Genomic DNA, 20130 nt, shown 5'->3' with positions numbered 1-20130 from the left:
GCGCGCTTCCCGCTTCCCGCGCCGCTTCCTGCGCGCTTCCCGCGCCGCTTCCCGCCGCCCTCGCGCTCCCCGCGGCCCCCGCGCCATGCTGACCTCGCGGACGTTCGTGAGGCGCACGCGGGCGGGCGCGGTGGTGAAGGTGGTGCGCGAGCACTACCTGCGCGATGACATCGCGTGCGGCGCCGCCGCGTGCCGCCTCTGCCCCCCCGCCGCGCCCGGCACCGGCAGCGGGAACGCGCCCGGGCTGGAGGCGCGTCCCAGCGGCCCCGCCAGCAGCCTCTGCCCCGGGCCGCACTTCGTCCTGCCCGACACCAACCTGCTCCTGCACCAGGTCAGCGGCTCCGGGAGGGACGGATGGTGCGGCCGCCTCAGCGCTGGGGAGGGCCCGCCGCTGCCTTCCTCTGGGCCCGGCCGGGCTCCATGTGGAGGCTCAAGCCTTCCCCGCGCCGGCCGTGTTAAATCCCTGTGGGTGTAAGTTTCCGTGTGGATTCCGGCGTCGCGCTGGAGAGGCGCGTTTGGCAGCGCGCTGCGGGCTTGGCTCCTCCCTTGTTTCCTGTGGCTGCTTGATCCCTGCCTGGGTAGTCTTTTCTTCCTCTGCCAGCTCCTGAGGAGAAGGCTGCAGCATCGGCGAGCCTGGTCTGGTCTTAGTCTGTGATCCAGTTTTATGCGGGGCGAAAGTGTGTGCTTGTGGGTTTTTTTGTTTGTCTTGTTTGTTGTGTCGTTTTCTTTTTTGTTGTTGTGTTGGGTTTGGTTTTTGTGGTTTCTTTTTTTTTCTGCCTGAATCGTAGGAATAAACAGTATGTATGTATTTATTTAATTTTCTCGTTGTAGTCTGATATGGGTATGAAAATTCAAGCAGGGAAAGTTGTTAGACTCTGAAATAGCGATTGGGATCTTTGTGTCATCACTGAATTTTTGGATCTTCTGTGGTCACTGAATTTTTCTGAATGCCTCTTCTGTTTTTCAGGATGTAGGTTTATGTTTTTTATACTGTGATGTTGATTTCACGTAGTGAATAGAAGGTGCAAAATCATCCCATGTATAACTCTGGAAGCACGGGGGCACCTTTAACTCTGCAGCCCACCAATGGCTGTGCAAAGGTTTGAGTCTGAGCAGGGCAGGCAGTAGACTTTGAGGCTGGGAGTAATTTCCAAGCTTGATATTTAAGTTTTTTCTTTGGTTGTTTTTCAATACCTATGTGGAAGGTAGAATAGCCCTGTGCAGAATTTGGAGACTGGAACTAATATATGAATCCTAACATGGAGTACTCTGGAGACAGGCACAACACTTGTGTGTTTCAGCAGAGATCCCAAAAGTTGTAAGGATTTTCGTCCCAAAACAGCAGGTCAGGGGGATATTTTCAGCCTCGTACAAATGGACTTCTTGGTGTCTGTTGGTGAAGTTTGTATGTGTGTCCTAGAGAATGCTCTGAGAATGCCTGGGTGTGCTGACATGAACTGGAGAAGTGGAGATTAGGAAGTCTTGGTAACAGTAGGGAAGGGTTTTGCCTAGAAACCGAAACAGATTTGCCACAGTAAGACTTGGCCTAGTGCTTCAGCTTATGCATTGAATCATGCTGGATTTCTTCCCACAGCTCTAAATCTTTCAGGTCATGTAAATATCAGGTTTACAGAAGCTCCATCTGGTATTGCTTTTAATTCTTTTAGCTGTGCCCTCTAGAGACTTACTACTGTCTCATTTTGCAGGTGGGTTTGCACAGTTTCTTGCCACAAGCTTAGGAAGTGAAGCTCCCATCTTCTTCTCCCAATAGATTACATGGGTCTCTAGTGTACATTTCTTGGTCTTGGTATCAGGAGTTGGCAAAGAAAAGTGCTGAAAAATTTAATGAAATTCCTTAAAAAGGAAAAGGTCTTTCAAAAGCAAAGAGGAGTTTGCAGAATTCCCATCGATTTGACTCCATGGATGAAATTTCAGTTTAGCAGTGGGATTTTTTCTGGAGAACTCAAGCCTACACATACATAGGCACATCAGCTATATAAGAGTAGTTGGGTACCATTTTATGGCTTGCATTCCTCACAAAGGCAGACAGCCTGTAAATTATGTCAGATTTCTGTCAGATTGTGCATAGTTGCATTTTGTTTACTAAGGGTAAATTTTACAGGAACCCATTTTATGTAAGCAAAATTTGTGGTGTACACTTGGCCTTGCATTTGTTTGGAATCCTGCACACATTGGGGATTAATCTGTTGGAAGTCAGAATAAGTCCTTCACTTCAGGTCACAGACAGGCTGGAAAATCCTATTTGACTTTTTTCCCCACAAGAGGAGAAAACAATACGCTCAATACACTGTTCAGTTTTCCAGTAGTGAGAGAAAAAGGTAGAAGTAGTGCCATTCATTATTCATGTTAGCTTTTCACATATTAGCCAAGGAAATATTTCAAGTCCTATTATTGGATAGAATTAAACAACAATTTTGATTCATATTCATTTTGTTCTTCAGATTGATATCCTTGAAGATCCTGTTATTAAGAATGTCATTGTGCTGCAGACAGTCCTACAAGAAGTCAGGAATCGGAGTGCGCCAGTGTACAAGCGAATTAGGGACCTGATTCAAAACCCAGAAAAACATTTCTATTCTTTCACCAATGAGCATCACAGGTAAGGTGTGGAATGGGTTATGACCAAGTTTTGCTGATACCTGGTAAAAGAAAATGGGAAACAAAACTGGAACATGTGGATTGGAAGAAAAATTACACTGGTGTCATAGAACTGTATATTTCTAAGGAATATTGTTGGAAAATAGTTGATGTTCCAGGAGCTTTTCTGTTTATAGTTATGTAAGTCTATGTATGTTATGAAAAGGGGGTTAGAATACTGAATAAGCTTTACAGACAGCACTGTTATTTTGAGCAGTAGGATACTGATTTTCCATTTTTGTGTCCCTTTTAAACATACTCCAATGCTTTTATTAATATTGTCAGCTTAGTGTGTAGCATAATTCAAAAATCCTTTAAGTTAGTGACAGAAAGCTCTAAGAAATGAAGGTGCAATTAATTTGCTCTTATTTGTGCTCATTATTAGTTTCCAATACTGCAGTACCATAGTTCTAGGAATCTTGAATCCATAGTTCTAACAGCATGAATGCAAACCTCTTCAATTTTCTGTGAGAAAGTTGTATTAGAAATGAACACTTCCTTCCTATTTTCCTTTAGCTATCTGTTTCTTGGCCTTTTAGTGGCCTAAGGAGAGTTACACCTGTTACAAAAATGGGTACAGTAATGATTCTTTTGGCCTAACAGCCTTGATCTTACTTGTCCGGAAATTTTTTTAAAGTATAGATAGATGTTGGGATTTGTTTTGTTTTGTCAAGCACCCCCTTTGTTTTTAAAATTTATTTAGAGAAACGTACATAGAGCAAAAGCGGGGAGAAACTTCTAACGACCGCAATGACAGAGCCATTCGGGTAGCAGTGAAATGGTACAATGAACACTTGAAGAGAATAGAGGATGAGGAGAAGATTCAAGTTGTCTTTTTAACAAATGACAGAACTAATAAAGAGAAAGCTCTGGAGGAAGGGATAACTGCTTATACATGTAAGTGAAGCAGTATGTATGTTTAATTTATTGGTTAAATAAACTGAGCAGTCTCTTCATACCTAAATCCCACGCATCTCTTGCATAAATATTTATGTGTGTGCTTTTTTAGGTGAGGAATATATAAAAAGCTTGACAGCTAATCCTGAGCTTGTAGATCGTCTTGCTTGTGTATCTGATGAAGGGGTATGTTTTTATTTTCGTTTTATAAAATAAATTAATCGCAAATGGCTTGTAGTATAATATTGCGTACTGTGTGTCAGGGTACTGACGTCATCAGTTTAGAATACAAGGAGTCTGGACTTTATTACCATTTTGGCAATTTAACTTTTTCACAACTGAAAAGTAAAAAGGAAATATTGCAGCCATTTTCAGTCCTGCTTATATGCCTGTTAGTATGTATCTTGTTATCTGTAAAAAGCCAGTTGCTTTAGTTAACTGTTGTGAAGATGAGAATAATAACAGTAGGTTAAATAAAGTGTATAAATATGAGAAATAATTGGAACAAAATAAAACCAAAATATATTGCAAACCATTTAGATCTTTGTTTCGTGTCTGCTGGGAAATCTGTGTTATAGATCAAAAACATTTTCTTTTGGTGATAGTGAAGTTGACATAAATGCAGGCTGCAGCTCAGAGTTGAGCTACATCCTCTTCTACTTCCTTGTGCTTTGTGTTTATCAGAATAAACACAAAGGCTTATATGTTGACAAACAACTGATAAAGCTGAACACTCACCACAAAAATGGGAAAGTTAATTTCATCAGAGTTAGTTTTAACAGAATAGACCTCTATGCAAGAGTGGGAAGAAAGTGGAGGGCTCAGGTGTTCTCAGCAGTTAACTGTAGATCATTCAGGTGTAAGCAGTTGTCTGACTGCTCCAAAGTTTAGTCACAGTAATGTATTTTCATAATGCTTTCTATAGCTTACAGTAGATACACTGCACCATACTCTTTGCTACGCTAATCTTTCTTTGTTAAGTGGCTGTTTAATCACTGTATCCAAATCAACATAAAATTGTCCAGTATATTTTTAAGTAAGTGCAGGAAAACAGGAAAAGTTCCTATGATTGCCATATTTTTATGCTTTTGATGATTCATTAGGAAAAGTACTGCTTAATAACAATTTTTCATTATTGTTCATTTTTCATACCTACACACAGTTACATTAGGTAGTTTGTTAGCTTCAGTGTGTCGTGTTCCTGAGCTTGGTTTTGAAATTCACATGAATATAAAATACTGAAAATTTCCTCTCTTTTTTTTCTTTTTTCCTAAAGAAAGAAATAGAAGGTGGAAAAATAATATTCCCAGAACATATTCCTCTTAGCAAATTGCAGCAAGGAATAAAATCTGGTATTTACCTCCAAGGAACTTACAGGGCAAGCAGAGAGAATTATCTTGAAGCTACTGTTTGGGTTCATGGAGATGCTGAAGAAAATAAAGAGGTGAGTTTTTATTTTACCTCCATGCTGTAAACTTTAACTAGCCTTAATAATGACTTAAAATTTAATTCTTTCATGGTGACATATGTTAAAATGGAGCATATTAGTAATTTTTTACTCTTCTGGTTTTTTTCTGATGTTTTTGCTGGTACTTGCATTTTTTATTTGTATGGATATAGACTGCTGAAATGCTGACTATGCTCTTTCTGAAAAAAGAATAATGTATTTAAAATTACAGTGTGATAAAGCAATTGGTAAAATAAAGATGAGTCTTGGTTGTTAATAGTTTTTCAATTGGCTCGTAACAGCTTTTAAAATCAGTTTGAAATGCATAGTGAAAGACACAGGAGCAAGTGTGTAGGAGGATTTTCAGGAAAAAAACAGTTGTGAGCCCTTATGGGGTTCTGCTTTGTTTCCCCTGCTATTTTCCTGCTTGATGAGGAGTAGATGGGCTGTTCCCCACCCAGCAGTTAATCCATCTGTCTGCCTGCTAGATTCTCAGTTGGTACAGATGTATAGATGCTGTTTCCAAGCAGTGGCAGTTGTCTCCTCCCTCCCTATTTGTGGCAGCTGGAGGTACTTCTCTTGTCTCTCTTTTATTCCTCATTCTCAGTAGTATGTGGAATCCCCTATCCTGCAAAAATAGGATTGTCTGATTTAATTAAACCCCCAAAAACCAGGGGAAAACATATTTCATATAGAAGCAATTGGAATCTTGAAGTAAGATCATCTGTACTGTAAGAAACCTTGGCAGAGGAAAAAACTGCATCACAAACATGCTTTAAAATGGTCTTTGGAATGTAGAGCCTGTCATACATGTTTACTCTTCTGTTACACTCCTTAGATTTGGGTCTTCTGTTTTCATCATCATGAATATTTGCATTTCCATTTTGTTTTCTAAAAAATCCAGATAATTGTACAGGGACTGAAACATTTAAACCGAGCGATTCATGAAGATGTTGTAGCCGTGGAGCTGTTGGCAAAAGATGAATGGGTGGCACCGTCCTCCGTGGTTTTGCAAGATGATGGCCAGAATGAAGAGGGCATTGAAAGTGAAGAGGAGAAAGAAAACATTGTATGAAAGAAAAAATTTTTCTTAACTGTGGTGTTACGAAAGAGATGAAATCTGTGGTACCCTGACAGTGTTAGGCTTTAGATTTGTATATCCTCTTTATAAAATGTGATTACAGAAATTATGAAACTTAATTGTAATTGTACAGTTGTGTTAAATACATGATGGTGGATAAAATGGATCATTTTTAATTAGTCTCTGCTAGAAATTCCCACTTTATTAAGCTTAGTAAATCCAAAAGTTACTGAATGGTAGTCATGTAATAATGTAATAATGTAAATCTTTATATACTGATGTGCAGATTAGGATTTGTTAGAGTAGGAGCAGGTGGTGTATCATACCGAGAGGCACCTTTTATAGGCAATACATACACTTGGAACCTGTTGTAAAATATTTTTGGGTCTTTCAGTAATTCCACTTAATGTGCATGCAGTGCACACGCATGTATGCCTTGTACAAGAAGATAATTTCTTAAAAATTACCTTTCCACTGAATTTCATGGGAACGTTTTTTAATGATTATGTGGAGAATTACTGGAGAATTTTCAGGCAGCATAAAAGGACTCCAAAAAATTAAAATAATAGGTTGTAAAATAACATGGAAAATGTTATTTGTTTGGGTTTTCTTAGTGGACATCGTTTCAGAAAAATGAAGAACAGCAGAAAAAAACTGAGAACGCTGTCTTCTCCCACTGTCTTTGCTAACTCACAGCTAAGTAGTCGTGTCACTTACTGAAAATACTAAAAGTTATGCAAAGCACAGGGAGGCACAGGAGGTTCTATTTATGAAGTCATAATAGAATTTATAATGAGTTACAAAATGTTGCTACTAAAGTTTAAGTTACCTGCTGTAGTTAAACGTGAGTTCAGACAGTTCTGTATTTTTAACCTGTTCTACCAGCTGAAGACTTCTGTTAACAAGGACATGCTGAGGCCTACGGGAAGAGTAGTGGGCATTATAAAACGAAACTGGCGGCCGTATTGTGGGATGCTTTCCAAGTCACAGATCAAAGAGGTGAGGAAATGATTCACTTAAGTGCAGGGTTGTTTTTTTTTCTTGAATTGGAAATTAATTGTTCCTTTCTCTGGTTGTTAATAGGCAAGGCGCCATTTGTTTACACCAGCTGATCGCAGAATTCCTCGCATTCGAATAGAAACCAGACAAGCAGATACATTGGAAGGGCAAAGAATAATTGTTGCTATTGACGGTTGGCCCAGGAATTCCAGGTATCCGAATGTAAGTTTAGCATTTTCTTCTGAACTTTTAACTATCTGATTTTTTGTGTTCTTAGGTAAAATATTTATTATCTGCAACACTGAGTAACTGCAAACAGTGTTGACATGAAGTTTGAATTCTTTGAGTGCCATTTGATGGTGCAAATTAAGGAAGTCCTCAAATGATTTAATTTGGTCTTACCACCAGCTATGGGGTTATGCTTAAAAAGCTTACTCATCCAGTTCTGCAGTGAAACATATATGGGCTACTTAAGGTGCTTTATACAGAGTAACCAAGGACTGCGTTGTTTTAGTCTGTGTTCCTAGAAATGTGAATCTTTCGCTCTGATTTTGCTCATTCATGCGTACCAGTCACTGTCCTAGCAGATATTTGACAAATGCACCAAATGCAATCAAATTGCCAGTAGGTTAAAAGTAGTTAAAGGTTCAGTGTAAGTAACAGAGGCTGTATGAGAAACTGAGGACGCTGCCTTCCATTTGCGTAGAACACTAGCCGGGTTTTGAAGTCTTCAAGGGGCTCATGTGGGAATACACAGCTTGTAATGAAGCAGAGCACAGGTGGCTCCCGCTAGTTTAGAGAACTGAAGGGACATGGAATATATGGAAGAAGCATTAAGAGAAAGTCAGCATTACTGCAGAGAAGTGAGGAATACGGTAGAGTTGATGTGGTATTAGGGTGTGAGATGTGTGGCACAAGGCCAAGCCCATAGAGAAATGAGAGTGTATTAGTTTTGCTGTTTTTGCAGCAGTGGTTTTTCCTTCCTGCAAAAATGATTTCATGTTTATAATTTTTGGAGTCTTAATTGTGGAGAATTTAGAGCCATTCTAAGAAAGGAGGGGGATGGACTTGGTTCAGACTTAGAGAATCAAATAAATGTTTAAAATTAAATTTCTCTTAAAGGTGAGAAAGTTAACCGAATTGAAAAAGATTGCTCCTACTGTGTAGTTTAATATAAGAATAACCTAAGGGTTAATGTTCTCAAATACTTAGTTTTGGACACAATGGTATTGCTTGATACGTGTGTGTGTATGTACCTGTATTATTCCTCAGGGTCATTTTGTAAAGAATTTGGGAAGCGCTGGAGATAAAGAGACAGAGACAGAAGTTCTCCTGCTTGAACATGATGTCCCTCACCAGGCTTTTTCCCAGGCTGTCCTTAGTTTCCTACCAAAAATGCCATGGAGCATTACCGAAGAGGTAATAATTCGTAAGTTATTGTGGTAATTACTGTGCCTTCCCCTTCAATGCAAACTGTGACATTCTTGAATATCCCAGTGCACCAGAAACAGACGAGAAATGTTGTCCAGGACCGTTCTGTCTTAGTGTGAACTTTCAGCTGGATTTCCAATGGAAATAAGACCTCTTCAAGTTTTTGCATTTTGGCTAAAACTGTGTTTGTTGAGGACAAATATTTTAAAATAAAGATGATACTACACGTTTTGTTAAAGAATAAAAAGATAAAAGAAGGTTTTCTGCAAAGGAGAGAGACTGCAATTCCAGCAACTATACAATCATCCCTAGGAGTTTTTCATCATGCAAAATAGCTTTGTAACCAAATACGGCAGCCTATGTGTCATCCCAATTAGTCTGAGGCATGGAGACTTTAATATATTTCTGCTGTAATACAGTAATTAAAGAAAGAGAAATTTGTGTTTGCAGAATTACTCATTCAAATACAGTTAGTGAATTTTACATTTTCCACAGTAGCTTAAATACAGGAAATGGTTGCATTAGAAGTTACAGGAAAATGTCATTAGGAAACAATTTGAGCACGATATTTTTTGATTTGGGTTGGGCTGAGTGTTTTTGGGTTTGCGTTTTAATCTCCTGGAGGTTGGCTACTTCTATTATAATTTACTACCTACTCCTTTTTTTTTCTGAATGTGGAAACACAAGGGATCTTTGTGTAAATTAGCTCTCTAAAAATCAGTTGTCTAGTCTAAGAGATCTTTTTGTAGCCATTTTGCAAGGGTAGATACTTCTAAAGTGTGCAGTTCTTTTCAACTATCTAGACATCTAAGCCTTAGAAAGCTAGACTTAGGAGCAGTCATATCCAAGACAAGTCATTCAGCTGGATATCAGTCAAAATTTGACTTTAAAAAGTCTCGATTCCTAGTCCTGCTAATTCTAAGATCATGATAAAACTACGGTTGTATTCTGATTCTCTTCCTCACTTCTGTAAACCAAAAAAAAATTTAGTACTTGATCTTTTGTGGGTTTTTTTTTTATCATTGTAGTTTCTGCATATCTGTTTTGTTCTTGTCCTAAAACAAACAAACAGAAATAATTCCCAAAGCAAAACAAACATTCTGAAAATGCTTCGTTCCTTGGGAAGATCTTGCCTTTCTCAAATGATTATTTTTACTATGAAAAGGAAGGTGTTCTTGAAAACAATTTTTTGCTTCTTTTGAATTTCAGGATATGAAACACAGGGAGGACTTAAGGCATCTGAATGTTTGTAGTGTTGATCCTCCTGGTTGTACAGATATTGATGATGCATTACATTGTAGAGAAATGGAGAATGGAAATCTAGAGGTATTGTATCAATCCAGTCATTTATTTATTTACTTGTTCCTTTATTTTACAAACAGTACACTAGTGGTAAATGACATGTGCAAAGCTCCAGATCTGTTATAAATAAATTAATGGTGTTTGCACAGCTGCTAGATGGTAATAAAAAGAGTTGATTTGCATTAGGTCAGTGTCAAAAGTGGGAATTTAGTGTCTTCTAAATTCACCCTGCTTTATCTTCATTTAGCATGAGAATTTAACATAAAATTTATTTACTGCTTCAGCTGAGTATTATAAACAAGGATATTTACAGCTAGGATAAGGAGCTATCATAGAAAAAGTTAAGATACTGGTGTAATGCCTATGGAATTAATGTTTAATTTTAAAAAAAGGCAGTTAAAAGCTACGGGCTTAACACCAGCTCTGTACCCCCTTATATCTGATTTAGTCAGATTGTCTTCTTTAGAAATTAATTGGGAATTGTAACAGCAGGTTGTGCCAGAGTGGAAGGTCTAGCAAACAGAAAAGCAAAAACAAATTTGCAGTGAGTCTTGAAGAACATGAAGGTGGTTATTTGAGCCCTCAGGCAAAGAAGAGTTGCATTTGTAGTGAATATAACTTTCCCCTAAATGTACAAATGCTCTTTTTTTGAATAATTGATGCGACCGTTCTTTTTTTTAATATGATAGGTTTTAACTGTTCTTTTTATGAAACATGGGAGCTGCTGAAAGGAACTGGGAATGGATAAATTGGTTTGTAAAAATGTGGGAAAGTTTATTTCACTCTGAAAACTGTTTCTGTTTCATGAGGTGCATAACGTGATGCTTGTTTTCTAGGTTGGTGTACATATTGCAGATGTCAGTCATTTTATTCGCCCAGGAAATGCTTTGGATGAGGAGTCAGTAAAAAGAGGAACAACAGTGTATCTGTGTGAAAAAGTAATTGTTTTCTACGGCTTCTTGTACGATTAAATGGTTGGATTTTCATTGCTTTCCTCTTTTAATTCTTTGGAATGAATCATCTCTGAACATCTCTGAACTAAGGAGGAAAAAAAAATAGACAATTTGTCTAAGACAATTTTATTTTCCTTTTTATCTTTAAAAAGCCATTATGTGGACAATATCCCGTTCAACTCTGGTTTGAAGCATTATTAGCATGTGCTTCTGAAACTGGAATACTGCTTCAGTTCCAGTATGAAATTGCAGAAGTGGCCTGGTTTTGCCTTTTCCATTGGTTTTCTGCTTTTTTTGTCATAGCTAAATCTCTGAAGTTTCCTATGATTTGCATTCATTAACACTGTAGGCTTAGTCCTGTTTGTTTCTTCCAGACCACGATTTCTTTTCAGAAATCACTGTTACTAAAAAGATGATAATTAAAATGAATCTTGGAATGAATTTTCTTAAGGTGGTTTACTTTTCTTTCAGAAACCTGAGCTTTCTTGTCAAAAAAATAATTATTATCTTCAAGCTTTTATTATATTGAAAATCAGGAAGTTAAAATACTAACTTATAAAGTACTGATTTTTATTCTTTACTTTGCAGAGGATTGATATGGTTCCAGAGCTACTTAGTTCCAACTTATGCTCCCTGAGATCTAATGTGGACAGGTATATGTATATGATCTGTACTATAATCCTGGCAAGAAACTACAGATGTTTATGTATGCATTTTAACAGATTTTCCCCTCCTTCTCTCTCTCTCCCATAGGCTTGCATTTTCATGCATATGGGAGATGAACCATAAGGCTGAGATTCTAAAAACTAGATTTACAAAGAGTATTATTAATTCCAAGGTTAGTCATGTAAATATTACTATAATTCTGAAAAAAAGCTGTAAATTGTATTATAAAAACAATGATCAACCGACTTGATAAAAAAGTCTTCTTTCTGATTAATGATTTATATTTTATTAGAATTAGAAAATGGTACTGAAATACTAAAAATAAAGAAAATGTTTGATTCTCCCATGTCCTTCTCAACCTCTAAGGCTGCAGTGTTTATGTGTGCAGTTACTCTGTGTATGATGTATATAGGACATGGCTGATATATACCATCTAGTCAGTTAAATTCAGTGGATTCTGTAGATGTTCAATACGTTTCTGAAAATTAGACCTCTAATATATGAAATACATGTGATCAGCAAAAAACAACCCCACTGTAAATGCCTGGTGTATCTTAGTATCTTGCATAGATCTGTCCTCATATGTCCATTGTTCTTTGTGAATAGCAGACATTTAGATATTGAATGCAAAGCTTTGTATTATTGTGAACCAAGTTACCGATAGCAAGCTGCACTTTCTGCAAGACAGAAGGAACTATGGTTTTCTTTTTGGAGTGTTCAATTATGTATCATGATGTCTGTTTTTTCTTAACCTCTTCAAGGCTTCTCTTACATATGCTGAAGCACAGATGAGAATTGATTCAGCAACTATGAATGATGCCATTACTACCAGCCTACGTGGACTAAACAAATTAGCAAAAGTTCTGAAGAAGAAAAGAATTGATAATGGGTAAGCCATGCAGGGTACCTGTTGCCTTTTCCCCCACCATTCTTTCTGACTGTTCTTGCTGTCAAAATATGTAATGGTTATGTGTCCATTTTTTAGTGAAAATCTTGTGGAAGAGAAGTATTTTGCCATTTTGATTTGTATAAGAATGCCTATCCTTATTTCCCAAAAAATATAAACTTGGGATATTAACTTTTTCTCCACAAGATCAATCAATATGGATCTCATAGAGTCATAAAAACACAACTAGAGGAGTAGTGTTTGAAATTTTAGGAGCTTCTATGGTGTGTATTCACATGACGTTTCCTGCAAATTTGAACATTAATTCCATGATTTTATTTTTAATTTCTGCTAATTTTAAGTTATAGTGTCGTGATAACCCAGATGATGTTACAGGCTTGCAGTTCAGCTGCTCTGTCTGCTTTACTGTAATTTTTTAATACCACTTAATGTCTTCCAGAGCCTTGACACTTGCATCACCAGAAGTTCGTTTCCACATGGACAGTGAAACTCATGATCCTATTGATCTGCAGACTAAGGAGCTCAAGTATGCATTTTATTTATTAGTTAATTCAGAGTAGGGATGGAATTAAAGACATGTTTAAGTAGCAACATTTAGTTAATAGTGTATGAAGTTCCTATAATAGTGCAGGACAGTCATAGAATTAGAGGATGGTTTGAGGTGGAAAGGACCTTGAAAGCCTATCTAGTTCTAGCGACACTGCCATGGGCCCAGACAGTTTCCACTAGACCAGGTTGCTTAAAGCCTCACCCAGCCTGGGCTTGAACACATCCATTGATAGAGCATCCACAACTTCTTTGGTCAAGCTGATCCTCAAAAAGAGAATTCCTCTATTTTACTGTGGTATTTATTTAGCAAGTCTTGAACTGTATGCTTCATATGTGAACTTCTCAGAAAGAAGTCAAGAGGTTATCTCTTGGTCTTTTCAGGCATTTTAATGAGCATTTTTCTTTAATGTTTTAGAATATTTCAGGGATTTTTTTTTCTTCCGATTCAGTATTTGGAACTTAATATGCATTGGTTTTAATCTTAAAATTGCTTGCCTACTCGTATAAATGTTCAAAACCACTAGTTAATATTATACAACATTGTTAGGATGGTGGAATGTTTCTTCATTAGGCACTCAAAGTAAATGTCTAATGCTTTTAACAATATAAAATGTTTATCTTGATAGAGAGACAAATTCCATGGTTGAAGAGTTCATGTTGCTTGCCAACATTTCTGTTGCACAAAAAATTTATGATGAGTTCCCAGAGTTTGCCTTGCTCCGGAAACATCCTGCTCCTCCCCCATCAAATTATGACATCCTTGTGAAGTCTGCAAAGTCCAAGGCAAGTTTTTTCCTTATTAATTAAGTGAATTAATTATGAAAAACTATATTTTCTCTCTGGTTGGCCACTTACTCAGGAATAAGGGCTGGAAAGCCGTATTTTGAAAGTTTATCGGCTACACTTTGAAATCACTGGTATTTGTAGCAGGATAATTGTACCTCTAGGTGAAAAGAAGCATCTTACACTTTTTAGACCCTTTCTTAGGTAAAGAAAACAAATCAGTGTCTTAAATCTTGCCTTGTAGCACTTGTGAGCGGTGAATGTTTCTCCTCTCCAAGTCACGTGATTTTTGAGCCAGTTTCTGGCTTTGGATCACATACATTATTGATGTACTTAGAAATTGTTCAGTCACATGAAATAATATGTTTCTCTTAAAGTCAGGAAGTAAGAAAATGTGTTTATAGTTTCCATCCTCTCCATAGATCAGCTAGAGGTTTATTTAGTCTGAAGTAAGTCCAGTGTAATTAAGGAGTCTGAACAGAAAAAATTACTTTTCCAGTTTCAGGATATTTGATCTGAGCTAAACTTGTAACTCTGTAGTTACTGTGATGTGCATTCATATTTCTTTTCCCTTCAACTCTTTCTCCACCCCATTTTTTTTTTCTTATGGACAAGAGAGAAGCTCCCAGATTCGCTCAGTGTGACATAAATAAACAAGTCTAAACCTAGCCCATTTAATTTTCCACTGCTATAAAACTGGAATAATGATAATTATTTCATTTGTGTCCTGAAAATTATTTTTAAAGTACTGTTTTATTTGGAAAGCTAAATTCCTGTGCATAGATAAACATTCTTTTAAATAAACCAAAGTGGCTTTTTTACTACTTTTGACACAACCATCACAATTAGTTATTAATATGCTATATTTACTTTTTTACTAAATGTGCAATTATCTTACCATAATACAGGCATAATTTGATCTCTGGATCAAACTTCATTGTCAGTGCTGTATTTGAAGGAAAGAGCATTCAACTGATCATGTGCTGAAATTTACCTTGTTTCTGAAAATTAAAAATGCATTATGTATTTTCACACTAACTGAATTTTTATTAGAGAACACTGGCAAACAGGGAGCAAAATGTACAAGTACACAGTACTAGTTTTACATGTCACTTTTCCAAGTATTCATTCTAATCATTTTGCAGAGGAAATACCATAAAGTCAATAACTTACCTTGTGCTTGGATGAGAATCTGTGTGTGGCATAAATACACGGGGGTTTTTTTACATTCTTTCTGATTAAATAAAGGGATAGAAAAATCAAACCAAAGGAAATAAAACCTCATTAATATTGGCATAAAGTATTTCTCAGTTGAGAATGGGTGTCTTTTCTGAATTCCTAGGCTACTGACTCACTATTTCATTTTTTGCATAGATCACTAGTAATAATGAGGGAGGGACCTGTGCATGGATTTTGTTTGTTTGCTTTTGTAATAGTGGCATTCCATCACATTATTAATTGTGATACCTGTGCCAGTTGCTAAGATAATCCTAGATGTAGCTGTTATATTTCTGCTTATATTCTTAATATTTGCTAGTAATACCTGACCTTTTTTATTTCTTCTCTCTTTCCAGAATTTGGAAATTAAGACAGATTCAGCAAAGGCTTTAGCTGAATCATTAGACAAAGCTGAATCTCCTACATTCCCCTACCTAAATACACTGCTGCGAATTTTGGCCACTCGCTGCATGATGCAAGCTGTTTATTTCTGCTCAGGAATGGATAATGATTTTCATCACTATGGTTTAGCCTCACCTATTTATACCCACTTTACCTCGCCTATTCGAAGGTACTTGTCTTTTATAAAAGTTTCAGAGAAAAGAAATACGTGATTTATTTGCCAAGAAATTGTGGTGGTGTCCATTTAAAAACAAAGTTTCTGTTCAGTGTTAGATTTCAGTTGAAACAGCAGTGGCTTGGTGGTCCATCCTCATGTACACTCCTGGGTTTACTGTCCATGACTCCTAAGGTTTAGTAACATTTTTTAAAAGTACTTAAAAGAATAATAGGAATACATCCCTAATGCAGATGCCTGGCATAGAAATGCACTTCGGGGTCAGTCAGCTTTAGTCTTAGCCAGAGACTGAGGCAGAGTTTGCTCAGTCATTTTTCAGATGGAAGCTGTGTTTAAATTTTGAAACTGTATTTTACATATGAAAACACTGGTAATTGGAAACCTGGTAACGTAGCTGTTGCCTTGTAATGAAATCATACTACTTGGAAAAGTAACTGAGTTTTGAAGAAAATAACTGTCACTGTACTCCTCAGAAATATTTCAAGTGAAATCCTTAGATGTGAATTAAAGTTCCTATGCATTCATATGGATAATTTGTGGAACTTCTAGGAGTCCAAAGGGCAAATTTTAGTTCTTACCAGCTGCATTAAAAACTTCCTCGCTGACATTATAATAAGTTATGCAACAAGAAGTTCAAATACAATTATGCTTTGCAGATCAATGGCATTGAAATACTATTCTACACTAAATTTGTCTAATTTCATGGGAAAGGGAAGAGGGATTGGCTTAAAATGCCATGGTGAAAGATCATTCTTCAGTCCAAAAATAAAACTTTGTTTCTTTTTTTGCAAACAATACAGGCTCTCTTGGTACAATAAAGAATTTATTTTAGCAAAGAGTATAACAGTATTCTGGCTCTGCAGTGCATCTTTGGTCAGCAAAGAGATGGATGCTGAATTAATAGAGGGCGTTGCCAGCAGACTGTCATTATTACAAAAACTTAAATCTGTATGATTCACAAAAACAAACGTATGTTCAGAAACTTTTTTATTAATTTTTAAAAACTGTCTTACTATGTCATTGATGATTGTAACCTCATCTTTGCAGGTATGCTGATATCATAGTCCATCGGCTTTTGGCAGTGGCCATAGGAGCAGACAGTACTTATCCAGAACTTACAGACAAACACAAACTGGCAGAGATGTGTAAAAATCTCAATTACCGACATAAAATGGCCCAATATGCACAAAGGGCCTCTGTTGCATTCCATACACAGGTAAGTAGTTCTGAGATGTTAGGATGAACTATGGACAGTGCTAGTGCAAAACCAAGCAAGAGTGCAGAAATGGTAAAGGCTGAGGGATGCTTCTGACAAAAAGCTTAAACATTACTTTGCTTGTTCTGAAAAATTTGGAATGGCATCTTGAGGATTCTTTTAGTTTTGTGCTTTTATAAATATGAATGCTTAACACTACAGTAATGTTACAAATGGTTTATGTGATTTTTTAAAATCTGCTTTCAGGATATGCTGTGTAATTATCACTAAGTATAGAATTACCACTAAAAATCACTAAGTATTTGAATGTTTTATTTTTCTGAGACAGTATATTTGTAATTGAGAAGAGAATGTTCTACTGTATTTTTTTCTTATTTGTGTGTTTTACTTTGGTTACAGCTGTTCTTCAAAACCAAGGGAGTAGTAAATGAAGATGCATATATCTTATTTGTAAGAAAAAATGCAATTGTGGTTCTGATTCCCAAGTATGGGTTAGAAGGAACAGTCTTCTTTGAAGAAAAAGACAAACCAACACCAAAACTGGAGTACAACAGTGAGGTATATTCTTATTATTATTCTTAAGGTTTGTTCTTATACACCTTTATTTTTTGATTTGGTAAGTGAGCAGAATGGCTAAAATCTATTTTAGCTGGATTTAGAAGGGTAAGAAAGGCTTTTCTAAATGCAAGTTTATTAACCTCTAGTAGTAGTGCCACTATAATCTTTTTAAGTTTAAATAGGTAGGTTCTGACAGGAATGTGTTTCTGTAAGAGGTAGTACTGACATCTAATTATCTTTACTGCAAAAAATGTATATACCACATGCTACAACACTGAATATTCAGTACAGTAATTTTTAGTTATTTTTATTTACATGTAGCAGTGATATTTTCATACAAAAATGTTTATTTGTATAAAAACAGACATTGCAAACAGTGAGTATTTATACAAAATTTGAACTTTCAGGTGCCATCACTTACTGTGGAAGACACAACATTACGTGTATTTGATAAAGTGAAAGTGAACATTATGTTAGATGATTCCAACATCCAGCATCAGAAAATGCGGATGGTCTTGGTAGAACCCAAGGTAAGGCACAAAATTCTTAGAACCGTATTATCCTTCAGTAATGTTAAAAAATCATCATGTGGTAAAATTGAAATTTAACCCAGAAGAAAAAACATAATTTAGCAGCAGCTTGTAATGATAGCTTCATACTCACACTCAACAAAACACAGGTCTTCACTGTGTTGTTGAAAAGAATAAATTAAACTTCCGTTCTGGGCCCATTAGGATATTCCACTGTTGGGAAAGATGATGATTTGCTGAAGTAATGTATTGAATTTCACAGTTCTGTAATCAAATGCCCCTCTGAAAATCTGCCAAAATTCGGTAGGGTCTCCTCTTTGCTCCAGTGAATTACAGTGTAGCTGTGATGGGTGACTCAGAAGAAAACTGTATAATTGCTGGCTGTCAATGGCAGTTCTGTCTTACAACTCCCATAATATAAAAATTCTCTCTTGATAATGTTATAGGAACTGTAATGTCCTAATAATGGTCTCTAGTCTCAAGACTTTACAGTTCTAGTTTCTTCGTGCATTTGGGACACTGGGATTTTTTTTCTGCTCTCACACTTCATGCTTGATAAGTATTTTACATAACATTACAAGATTGTGCTCTTAGAGCAAGGTACATGGGACTTTCTTGGTAAACAAGATGATTGCAGCAATTCAGTAACCCTAATCTCAGAGGAAAAAGACAACCCAAAATAAGTAAGAGCTTCTTTTTGTTTATACAGTCAAACTATTGCTTTTTTTTCCTTGAGAAATGATGCTCCCAAACACATGTAAATATATTCTGACCTTTGAGCTGTTGTATGAGCTTGAACCATAGAATGGTTTGGGTCACAAGTGACTTTTAAAGATCATCTAGTTCCAACCTCCCTGCCAGGGGCAGGGACACCTTTCATGAGGTCAGTTTGCTCAAAACCCCATCCAGCCTGGCCTTGAACACTTCCAGGGATGGGAGCATCCACGTCTTCTCTGGGAAACCTGCTCCAGTGCCTCATCACACAGAGTAAAGAATTTTTTCCTAATACCTAAATGAAACCTACCCTCTTTCAGCTGGGGGGGTGGGGGCAAGGGAGGGGAAAGGGGAGGTGAAGCCATTCCCCCCTTTTCCTGGCGCTGGATGCCTGTGTGAAGAGTCCCTCTCCAGTCTTCTTGTAGGGTCCCCTTTCAGGTGCTGGAAGGCTGCTCAAAGGTCTCCCTAGAACATCTTCTCCAGGCTTAACAACCCCGTCTCTTATCAGCATTTTCTCACAGGAGAGCTGCTCCAGCCCTCTGATCATTTTTATGGCCCTCCTGGGGACTCGGTTCAACAGGTCCATGTCTTTCCTATGCTGGGACCCCAGAGCTGGATGTAGCAATGGAGGTGGGGTCTCTCCAGAGCAGAAGAGAGATGCAGAATCCTGTCCCTGGCCCTGCTGCCCACGCTGCTTTGGATGCAGCCCAGGACATGTTTGGCTTTCTGGGCTGCAGGTGCACATGGCTGGGTCATGTCCCGCCTGTCATCCACCAGCACCCCCAAACCCTTCTCAGCAGGGCTGCTCTCAATCTGTTCACCCCCAGTCTGTGTTGAGTTTAATCCCTATGATTTCAAAAACTGGGAGTAGACAATGAAAGTTGTAGCAGAAATGAACCCTTGTATCCTGTTGTGCATTCACATGCTGAGCTGCCCTCTGCTTGTGCTCACCAACTCTAGCTTGTCAAGAGCTTCTTTTGGGGGCATGACTCAGGAACAATCCTATGGCCATGACTCTAGTCAGAGGGACACTTTGACAACAGACAGAGTAAGGCTAATGCAAGCTGATAGGTGGGGTGCAGACAACCTACTGGCTTTGTCAGGTGTGGTGCTGCTGCTTCTCTTTGCCTTTTTCAGCTTTTATTTCAGGTGAGTGTTGTACCTGTGATTGTTCTAAGATGGTAGACCCTCTTTTAGGTGATTTTCTAAATCAGAAGTTTCTGATGGTTGACACAGTGTTTGTAAAAGGTCTGTAAAGTAAACTCAAGTTTTACCAGGATAGTAAAAATTGAACAAAAATTTTCTGACTTCTGTTCTTTTCTTACTGTAGATATTAGGAAATGATATGCCTGCAAGTCTGTCTGCAGAGGCACGCAGCAAGGATGAACCAGAGAAAAAGAAAAAGAAGCTACAAAAATAGCTGGATTTTAAATTCAAGAAGAAATCACAAGTACTTGCATTTACCCAATGGGCAAAATGCTAGAAGCAGGTTTTGTTTACTTTTGAAATACACATTTTAATAATCTGTAAAGAATTTTTTTAAAACTACTTTTATATGACTATGAATGCAGAACGTTTTAAAATAATGTATATCTACACCTTTGTCCTGTGGGTGAAAATAAATATTTCTGCAAAGTGGTGATT

General features: G+C 37.4%; 2 protein-coding genes across 2 annotated transcripts in view; one reads left to right on the top strand and one right to left on the bottom strand.

Annotated features, from left to right (window-relative positions):
• PIBF1 (progesterone immunomodulatory binding factor 1) overlaps positions 1–480 on the bottom strand; it is a 107890-nt gene extending 107410 nt beyond the window's left edge. Inside the window, exon 1 of the mRNA XM_048295568.1 lies at positions 317–480. The gene's annotated coding sequence lies outside the window, so the exon portion shown is untranslated. The remainder of the gene's footprint in view (positions 1–316) is intronic.
• Positions 37–20124, top strand: DIS3 (DIS3 homolog, exosome endoribonuclease and 3'-5' exoribonuclease). The gene is made up of 21 exons (XM_048295563.1): positions 37–331; positions 2463–2620; positions 3362–3555; positions 3668–3741; positions 4832–4999; positions 5907–6071; positions 6969–7082; positions 7167–7304; positions 8355–8501; positions 9723–9839; positions 10652–10753; positions 11357–11421; positions 11522–11606; positions 12196–12323; positions 12781–12867; positions 13517–13673; positions 15248–15462; positions 16516–16684; positions 17084–17242; positions 17650–17772; positions 19817–20124. The coding sequence occupies exons 1-21, from the start codon at positions 86–88 to the stop codon at positions 19904–19906; spliced, it is 2901 nt and encodes a 966-aa protein (XP_048151520.1). The 5' UTR covers positions 37–85; the 3' UTR covers positions 19907–20124.
• Positions 20125–20130: the final 6 nt, after the last annotated feature.

Source organism: Corvus hawaiiensis, chromosome 2 (assembly GCF_020740725.1).
Source record: "Corvus hawaiiensis isolate bCorHaw1 chromosome 2, bCorHaw1.pri.cur, whole genome shotgun sequence".
Taxonomy (NCBI): domain Eukaryota; kingdom Metazoa; phylum Chordata; class Aves; order Passeriformes; family Corvidae; genus Corvus; species Corvus hawaiiensis.
Note: the sequence above shows the minus strand (reverse complement) of the source record. Positions and strands in the feature narration are given on the sequence as shown.

Excerpts from the sequence above, each read along its gene's own strand:
- DIS3 (XM_048295563.1), top strand. The coding sequence starts at position 86 with ATGCTGACCTCGCGGACGTTCGTGAGGCGCACGCGGGCGGGCGCGGTG. Across the intron at positions 7,083-7,166 it reads CCAAGTCACAGATCAAAGAG|GCAAGGCGCCATTTGTTTAC; the intron begins GTGAGGAAATGA and ends GGTTGTTAATAG. Across the intron at positions 7,305-8,354 it reads GGAATTCCAGGTATCCGAAT|GGTCATTTTGTAAAGAATTT; the intron begins GTAAGTTTAGCA and ends ATTATTCCTCAG.